This window comes from Oncorhynchus nerka, linkage group LG24 (genome assembly GCF_034236695.1).
Source record: "Oncorhynchus nerka isolate Pitt River linkage group LG24, Oner_Uvic_2.0, whole genome shotgun sequence".
Classification (NCBI taxonomy): Eukaryota; Metazoa; Chordata; class Actinopteri; order Salmoniformes; family Salmonidae; genus Oncorhynchus; species Oncorhynchus nerka.
Window position 1 is genome coordinate 1,272,830 of NC_088419.1, and position 9,912 is coordinate 1,282,741.

Consider the following 9,912-nt stretch of genomic DNA (forward strand, 5'->3'; position numbering starts at 1 on the left):
AATACATTTCCGAACCACAATTCTTGGACATATGGTTCCATCTCTGTCTTGGACCTATAGTTCCATCTCTGTCTTTGTCCTATAGTTCCATCTCTGTCTTTGTCCTATAGTTCCATCTCTGTCTTGGACCTATGGTTCCATCTCTGTCTTTGTCCTATAGTTCCATCTCTGTCTTTGTCCTATAGTTCCATCTCTGTCTTGGACCTATAGTTCCATCTCTGTCTTGGACCTATAGTCCCATCTCTGTCTTTGTCTTATAGTTCCATCTCTGTCTTGGACCTATAGTTCCATCTCTGTCTTTGTCTTATAGTTCCATCTCTGTCTTGGACCTATGGTTCCATCTCTGTCTTTGTCCTATAGTTCCATCTCTGTCTTTGTCCTATAGTTCCATCTCTGTCTTGGACCTATAGTTCCATCTCTGTCTTGGACCTATAGTCCCATCTCTGTCTTTGTCTTATAGTTCCATCTCTGTCTTGGACCTATAGTTCCATCTCTGTCTTTGTCTTATAGTTCCATCTCTGTCTTGGACCTATGGTTCCATCTCTGTCTTGGACCTAAAGTTCCATCTCTGTCTTGGACCTATGGTTCCATCTCTGTCTTGGACCTAAAGTTCCATCTCTGTCTTGGACCTATGGTTCCATCTCTGTCTTTGTCCTATAGTTCCATCTCTGTCTTGGACCTATAGTTCCATCTCTGTCTTTGTCCTATAGTTCCATCTCTGTCTTGGACCTATAGTTCCATCTCTGTCTTTGTCCTATAGTTCCATCTCTGTCTTGGACCTATGGTTCCATCTCTGTCTTTGTCCTATAGTTCCATCTCTGTCTTGGACCTATAGTTCCATCTCTGTCTTTGTCCTATAGTTCCATCTCTGTCTTGGACCTATGGTTCCATCTCTGTCTTTGTCCTATAGTTCCATCTCTGTCTTGGACCTATAGTTCCATCTCTGTCGTTGTCCTATAGTTCCATCTCTGTCTTGGACCTATGGTTCCATCTCTGTCTTTGTCCTATAGTTCCATCTCTTTCTTGGACCTATGGTTCCATCTCTGTCTTTGTCCTATAGTTCCATCTCTGTCTTGGACCTATGGTTCCATCTCTGTCTTTGTCCTATAGTTCCATCTCTGTCTTTGTCCTATAGTTCCATCTCTGTCTTGGACCTATGGTTCCATCTCTGTCTTTGTCCTATAGTTCCATCTCTGTCTTGGACCTATGGTTCCATCTCTGTCTTGGACCTAACGTTCCATCTCTGTCTTGGACATAAAGTTCCATCTCTGTCTTGGACCTATAGTTCCATCTCTGTCTTTGTCCTATAGTTCCATATCTGTCTTGGACCTATAGTTCCATCTCTGTCTTTGTCCTATAGTTCCATCTCTGTCTTGGACCTATGGTTCCATCTCTGTCTTTGTCCTATAGTTACATCTCTGTCTTGGACCTATGGTTCCATCTCTGTCTTTGTCCTATAGTTCCATCTCTGTCTTGGACCTATGGTTCCATCTCTGTCTTTGTCCTATAGTTCCATCTCTGTCTTGGACCTATGGTTCCATCTCTGTCTTTGTCCTATAGTTCCATCTCTGTCTTGGACCTATGGTTCCATCTCTGTCTTTGTCCTATAGTTCCATCTCTGTCTTTGTCCTATAGTTCCATCTCTGTCTTGGACCTATGGTTCCATCTCTGTCTTTGTCCTATAGTTCCATCTCTGTCTTGGACATAAAGTTCCATCTCTGTCTTGGACCTATAGTTCCATCTCTGTCTTGGACCTATGGTTCCATCTCTGTCTTTGTCCTATAGTTCCATCTCTGTCTTGGACCTATGATTCCATCTCTGTCTTGGAACTATGGTTCCATCTCTGTCTTGGACCTAATAGTTCCATCTCTGTCTTGGACCTAATAGTTCCATCTCTGTCTTGGACCTATGGTTCCATCTCTGTCTTTGTCCTATAGTTCCATCTCTGTCTTGGACCTATGGTTCCATCTCTGTCTTTGTCCTATAGTTCCATCTCTGTCTTGGACCTATGGTTCCATCTCTGTCTTTGTCCTATAGTTCCATCTCTGTCTTTGTCCTATAGTTCCATCTCTGTCTTGGACCTATGGTTCCATCTCTGTCTTTGTCCTATAGTTCCATCTCTGTCTTGGACATAAAGTTCCATCTCTGTCTTGGACCTATAGTTCCATCTCTGTCTTGGACCTATGGTTCCATCTCTGTCTTTGTCCTATAGTTCCATCTCTGTCTTGGACCTATGGTTCCATCTCTGTCTTGGAACTATGGTTCCATCTCTGTCTTGGACCTAATAGTTCCATCTCTGTCTTGGACCTAATAGTTCCATCTCTGTCTTGGACCTATGGTTCCATCTCTGTCTTGGACCTATAGTTCCATCTCTGTCTTTGTCCTATAGTTCCATCTCTGTCTTTGTCCTATAGTTCCATCTCTGTCTTGTGTGATCAGAAACTGAGCAAAGCAAGCAAATGTCCTTTAAAGGGTTTAAAGATGTTATTTATGCAAAATCATTCTTCACCACATTATGGTTTAGGACCAAGAACTTCTAAATAAACCCAAACTAAAGTCAGAGTTTCATTCAAATGCAATAAGCAAATTAACATTTGATCTGAGGGGATGTTTAGAAACAGTTGTTTACGCCGGTGGAAATTATAGACTAGAAGGTTAATTTTAGGCTTGTTAATCTCATTGTTTACTGATGCTGCTCTGCATGGTGTTCAGAGCACAGACTGCGTATAGTGCACTATGTAGGGAATAGGGTGGTTATGGGCCCTGGTCTAAAGTAGTGCACTATGTAGGGTGGTTATGGGCCCTGGTCTAAAGTAGTGCACTATGTAGGGAATACGGTGGTTTGGGCCCTGGCCTAAAGTAGTGCACTATGTAGGGAATACGGTGGTTATGGGCCCTGGTCTAAAGTAGTGCCCTATATAGGGAATAGGGTGCCATTTGGGGTGCATGCTGTCTTCAGAGTGTGTGATGTGTGGAGCCAGACTCACAACCATTTAGCTGGAGACGACTTTCATCTTCCTGCTGTTCTTTCCCTCTTTCTTTCTCTTCATCTCTCCCTCCGTCTCTCCCTCTTTCTCTCTCTTCCTCTCTCCCTCCGTCTCTCCCTCTTTCTCTCTCTTCCTCTCTCCCTCCATCTCTCCCTCCTCTCCCTCCGTCTCTCCCTCTTTCTCTCCCTCCGTCTCTCCATCTCCCCCTGAAGGAGTGGTGCTCACACATGCCACTGTAATAAAGCCATTTTGATATTCAAATGAGTTGGAAAACAACATTATTCCTACATGTCTAGTTGACGACCAGAATACATCTGACAGCTGGAATGAACATGGTCTCCTTATGGTCTCCTTCTATTTATGGTGGAGGAGAAATGGATAGGATGAAGGCAGAGAGGAGAGAGGGAGAAAGGGAAGGGTAGTGGGAAGGAGAGAGGGAAGGAGATAGGGAAGGAGAGAGGGAAGGAGAGAGGGAAGGGTAGTGGGAAGGAGACACTATGGCCCCAATCACACACCCACCCAACCACCCACGACCCACACCCACTCACAAACCCACTCTCTCACCCCCCCACCCACTAACCCACCCTCCCACCGACCCCCACCAACCACCCACCCACCCACCCAGCCACAGACCGAACCCCACCAATCCCCCACTCAACCCACCAACCCACCCACACACCAACCCCCACCAACCCCCACTCAACCCACCGACCCACCCACCCACCAACCCCCACCAACCCCCACTCAACCCACCGACCGACCCACCCACCCACCAACCCCCACTCAACCCACCGACCCACCCACCCACCCACCAACCCCTACCAACCCCCACTCAACCCACCGACCGACCCACCCACCCACCAACCCCCACCAACCCCCCACTCAACCCACCAACCCACCCACCCACCAACCCCCCACCAACCCCCACTCAACCCACCGACCCACCCACCCACCAACCCCCACCAACCCCCACTCAACCCACCGACCCACCCACACACCGAAAATACAACTCCTGGAAATGTTTCCGACTTTGTGCTTGGTCCATAAATCATAGTATGGAACAGGATGAGCAGAGGGCCTGGGCTTGGCAGGGAATCATCCAGAACACAGCTCTCCTCCCTCCAGTCATCCCAGTCCGGTGCAGCCGAATACCTGAACACTACAGGTATTAATGAACACACTGGTCTCTCTGAACACTACAGGTATTAATGAACACACTGGTCTCTCTGTCTAGGCCTTCCACAAGGTGCTCATCTTGGTCTGGCCTGAGGATACCTACCTGTGTGTGTGTGTGTGTGTGTGTGTGTGTGTGTGTGTGTGTGTGTGTGTGTGTGTGTGTGTGTGTGTGCGTGCGTGCGTGCGTGCGTGTGTGTGTGTGTTATACATCCCTGTGTAGCTTCAGTATTTATAGCTCACAGAAGTAATTTGTGGTAAGTGCGTGGGGGCCGCCATCTTGCACCTCCACTATTCTAGCTAGCATCATTACATCATTTTCCAAATTCTGGAGGCAGTGGAAATGCATTTCAAGCCCACCAAAGGCCAGGGCACCGCAGGCCAACCCAACAAGGCCAGCCCACCAAGGCCAGCCCACAAGGCCAGCCAACCAAGGCCAGCCTACCACAGGTTTACTTCAGAGTGTCAAAAGAAATGAGGCTACAGTGATTTTACAAAGACATAGAGCTGATCTTTCACTACACCCCCCCAACAGACAGTCCCCCCAACAGTCAGTCTCCCTCAACGGACAGTCCCCCCCAACAGACCCCCCCAACAGACATTCCCCCAAACAGACAGTCCCCCCAACAGACAGTCCCCTCCAAAGGACAGTACCCCCAACAGACAGTCTCCACCCCCAACAGACAGTCCCCCCCCAACAGACAGCCCACCCCAAAACAGACAGCCCACCCCCAACAGACAGTCCCCCCAACAGACAGTCCCCCCCCAACAGATGGTCCCCCTCAACAGACGGTCCCCCAACAGACAGTCCCCCCAACAGACAGCCCACCCCCAACAGACAGCCCACCCCCCAACAGACAGCCCACCCCCAACAGACAGTCCCCCAACAGACAGTCCCACCCCCAACAGACTGTCCCCCTCAACAGACGGTCCCCCCAACAGACAGTCCCCCCCAACAGACAGTCCCCCAACAGACAGTCCCCCAAACAGACGGTCCCCCTCAACAGACGGTCCCCCAACAGACAGTCCCCCAACAGACAGTCCCCCAAACAGACGGTCCCCCTCAACAGACGGTCCCCCCAACAGACAGTCCCCCAAACAGACGGTCCCCCTCAACAGATGGTCCCCCTCAACAGACGGTCCCCCCAACAGACAGTCCCCCCAACAGACAGTCCCCCCAACAGACAGTCCCCCAAACAGACGGTCCCCCTCAACAGACGGTCCCCCTCAACAGACGGTCCCCCCCAACAGACAGTCCCCCAACAGACAGTCCCCCTCAACAGACGGTCCCCCTCAACAGACGGTCCCCCTCAACAGACGGTCCCCCTCAACAGACAGTCCCCCAACAGACAGTCCCCCTCAACAGACGGTCCCCTCCAAAGGACAGTACCCCCAACAGACAGTCTCCACCCCCAACAGACAGTCCCCCCAACAGACAGCCCACCCCCAACAGACAGCCCACCCCCCAACAGACAGTCCCCCCAACAGACAGTCCCCCCCAACAGACAGTCCCCCCCAACAGATGGTCCCCCTCAACAGACGGTCCCCCAACAGACAGTCCCCCCAACAGACAGCCCACCCCCAACAGACAGCCCACCCCCCCAACAGACAGCCCACCCCCAACAGACAGTCCCCCCCAACAGACAGTCCCACCCCCAACAGACGGTCCCCCTCAACAGACGGTCCCCCCAACAGACAGTCCCCCCCAACAGACAGTCCCCCCAACAGACAGTCCCCCAAACAGACGGTCCCCCTCAACAGACGGTCCCCCAACAGACAGTCCCCCAACAGACAGTCCCCCAAACAGACGGTCCCCCCTCAACAGACGGTCCCCCAACAGACAGTCCCCCAAACAGACGGTCCCCCCTCAACAGACGGTCCCCCTCAACAGACGGTCCCCCCAACAGACAGTCCCCCCAACAGACAGTCCCCCCCCCAACAGACAGTCCCCCAAACAGACGGTCCCCCTCAACAGACGGTCCCCCAACAGACAGTCCCCCAACAGACAGTCCCCCCCAACAGACGGTCCCCCTCAACAGACGGTCCCCCTCAACAGACGGTCCCCCAACAGACAGTCCCCCCCAACAGACAGTCCCCCAAACAGACGGTCCCCCTCAACAGACGGTCCCCCAACAGACAGTCCCCCAACAGACAGTCCCCCAAACAGACGGTCCCCCCTCAACAGACGGTCCCCCTCAACAGACGGTCCCCCCAACAGACAGTCCCCCCAACAGACAGTCCCCCAACAGATTGTCACTACACCGATTTATATAATGATTCCAAGCTGCACCGAGAAGAATTCATCACTCTGACAGAAATTATTCCTTCCATTAGGAACTATACTGTAGACTCAGGTAGAGGTCTGATCTCCTTCCATTGGGAACTATACTGTAGACTCAGGTAGAGGTCTGATCTCCTTCCATTGGGAACTATACTGTAGACTCAGGTAGAGGTCTGATCTCCTTCCATTAGGAACTATACTGTAGACTCAGGTAGAGGTCTGATCTCCTTCCATTAGGAACTATACTGTAGACTCAGGTAGAGGTCTGATCTCCTTCCATTAGGAACTATACTGTAGACTCAGGTAGAGGTCTGATCTCCTTCCATTAGGAACTATACTGTAGACTCAGGTAGAGGTCTGATCTCCTTCCATTAGGAACTATACTGTAGACTCAGGTAGAGGTCTGATCTCCTTCCATTAGGAACTATACTGTAGACTCAGGTAGAGGTCTGATCTCCTTCCATTAGGAACTATACTGTAGACTCAGGTAGAGGTCTGATCTCCTTCCATTGGGAACTATACTGTAGACTCAGGTAGAGGTCTGATCTCCTTCCATTGGGAACTATACTGTAGACTCAGGTAGAGGTCTGATCTCCTTCCATTGGGAACTATACTGTAGACTCAGGTAGAGGTCTGATCTCCTTCCATTGGGAACTATACTGTAGACTCAGGTAGAGGTCTGATCTCCTTCCATTGGGAACTATACTGTAGACTCAGGTAGAGGTCTGATCTCCTTCCATTGGGAACTATACTGTAGACTCAGGTAGAGGTCTGATCTCCTTCCATTGGGAACTATACTGTAGACTCAGGTAGAGGTCTGATCTCCTTCCATTGGGAACTATACTGTAGACTCAGGTAGAGGTCTGATCTCCTTCCATTAGGAACTATACTGTAGACTCAGGTAGAGGTCTGATCTCCTTCCATTAGGAACTATACTGTAGACTCAGGTAGAGGTCTGATCTCCTTCCATTAGGAACTATACTGTAGACTCAGGTAGAGGTCTGATCTCCTTCCATTAGGAACTATACTGTAGACTCAGGTAGAGGTCTGATCTCCTTCCATTAGGAACTATACTGTAGACTCAGGTAGAGGTCTGATCTCCTTCCATTAGGAACTATACTGTAGACTCAGGTAGAGGTCTGATCTCCTTCCATTAGGAACTATACTGTAGACTCAGGTAGAGGTCTGATCTCCTTCCATTGGGAACTATACTGTAGACTCAGGTAGAGGTCTGATCTCCTTCCATTGGGAACTATACTGTAGACTCAGGTAGAGGTCTGATCTCCTTCCATTGGGAACTATACTGTAGACTCAGGTAGAGGTCTGATCTCCTTCCATTGGGAACTATACTGTAGACTCAGGTAGAGGTCTGATCTCCTTCCATTGGGAACTATACTGTAGACTCAGGTAGAGGTCTGATCTCCTTCCATTGGGAACTATACTGTAGACTCAGGTAGAGGTCTGATCTCCTTCCATTGGGAACTATACTGTAGACTCAGGTAGAGGTCTGATCTCCTTCCATTAGGAACTATACTGTAGACTCAGGTAGAGGTCTGATCTCCTTCCATTAGGAACTATACTGTAGACTCAGGTAGAGGTCTGATCTCCTTCCATTAGGAACTATACTGTAGACTCAGGTAGAGGTCTGATCTCCTTCCATTGGGAACTATACTGTAGACTCAGGTAGAGGTCTGATCTCCTTCCATTAGGAACTATACTGTAGACTCAGGTAGAGGTCTGATCTCCTTCCATTAGGAACTATACTGTAGACTCAGGTAGAGGTCTGATCTCCTTCCATTAGGAACTATACTGTAGACTCAGGTAGAGGTCTGATCTCCTTCCATTAGGAACTATACTGTAGACTCAGGTAGAGGTCTGATCTCCTTCCATTAGGAACTATACTGTGTATGGAGCCTCTCTCTGCTCCATAAAGCCACTGCATTCATACCAAATGGCTCCCTATTCTCTATATAGTGCACTCATTTTGATTAAAACCGTATGGGTAGTGCTCCATTTATGAGTGAGGCGATATAAATCACCCAGATATCCTCTGAGCTGCTCCGTCTCTCTCTCTCTCTCTCTCTGTCTCTCCCTCTCTCTCTCTCTCTCTCTGCTGAAGTACCTATTTCCCCTGCTCTGTGTGTCTGTGTTCTGATTTGTAGGCCAGAGCACACAAGCCAACACACACAGGAAGCTCACAGATACTTCCTACAGGCCTAATAGGAAGTGACATTATTCACAGATCACTGGGGCTAATATGTGACATTTTTACTCCTTAGCGTTTTTATAAAGAGGATATTTTTCAACACTGTCATATCCGTGTCTGGGGAGCGATGCTTCACTGCTACTGTTGTGCTACTGTTGTGCTACTGTTGTGCTACTGCTTATCTATTATTGTGCTATCAATCAATCAATGTATTTATAAAGCCCAGATGTCGCAAAGAGCTGTACAGAAACCCAGCCTAAAACCCCAAACAGCAAGCAATGCAGATGTAGGAGCACGGTGGCTAGGAAAAACTCCCTAGAAAGGCGCTGAACCTAGGAACCTAGGAAGAAACTTAGAGAGGAACCAGGCTCTGAGGGGTGACGAGTCCTCTTCTGGCTGTGCTGGGTGGAGATTATAACAGAACATGGCCAAGATGTTCAAAAGTTCATCGATAAATGTCAGTAGGCTTTTCATAGCCGAGCATTCAGAGGATGAGACAGCAGGTACTGTTGTTGTACTAGGTTAGGTCAGCCCCTTGTTACTGTTGAAGTACTAGGGTGTGGAGCTACTCTCTCTCTCTCTCTCTCTCTCTCTCTCTCTCTCTCTCTCTCTCTCTCTCTCTCTGTGGGAGCTTCGCTGTCCTGGAGCCATGAGAGGAACCCCACGTAGAGAGAGGAGCTTCATGCCAGGGACAAGGGATAAGAATGAGACTCACCGGAGGTTCCCTGTCACAGACCATGAGTTTTCATGGCTGGCCCAGGGCTCGGGGTATATGACTGGAGAAGAGAGAACTGGGGCCTGGGGATGGGGGTAGGAGGTAGGGGTTCAGGGCCAAGTACAGCCAGACTGAGTTATAGCCTAGGGAGGGGCTGATGGTTGCCTGAACACTGATGCACTTTCCAGGTCACAGCAGGGTAATAACACACTACTATATTGTGACGAGAGTAACACTCTGATACTAGTCTGGTTCATAGAGTTAGACTAGAGTAACACTCTGATACTAGTCTGGTTCATAGAGTTAGACTAGAGTAACACTCTGATACTAGTCTGGAACATAGAGTTAGACTAGAGTAACACTCTGATACTAGTCTGGTTCATAGAGTTAGACTAGAGTAACACTCTGTTACTAGTCTGGTTCATAGAGTTAGACTAGAGTGACACTCTGTGAAACTAGTTTGGAACATAGAGTTAGACTAGAGTAACACTCTGATACTAGTCTGGTTCATAGAGTTAGACTAGAGTGACACTCTGTGAAACTAGTTTGG

General features: G+C 49.2%; 1 protein-coding gene across 1 annotated transcript; it reads left to right on the top strand.

Moving 5' to 3' along the window:
- Positions 1–4,932: 4,932 nt before the first annotated feature.
- LOC135564375 (uncharacterized) lies at positions 4,933–8,661 on the top strand. Its single transcript, XM_065009417.1, has 2 exons — positions 4,933–6,365; positions 8,604–8,661. The coding sequence occupies exons 1-2, from the start codon at positions 4,933–4,935 to the stop codon at positions 8,659–8,661; spliced, it is 1,491 nt and encodes a 496-aa protein (XP_064865489.1).
- Positions 8,662–9,912: the final 1,251 nt, after the last annotated feature.

Coding starts and splice junctions, on each gene's coding strand:
- LOC135564375 (XM_065009417.1), top strand. CDS start 4,933: ATGGTCCCCCTCAACAGACGGTCCCCCAACAGACAGTCCCCCCAACAG. Junction 6,366..8,603: donor ACGGTCCCCCTCAACAGACG/GTCCCCCCAACA, acceptor TCTGATTTGTAG/GCCAGAGCACACAAGCCAAC.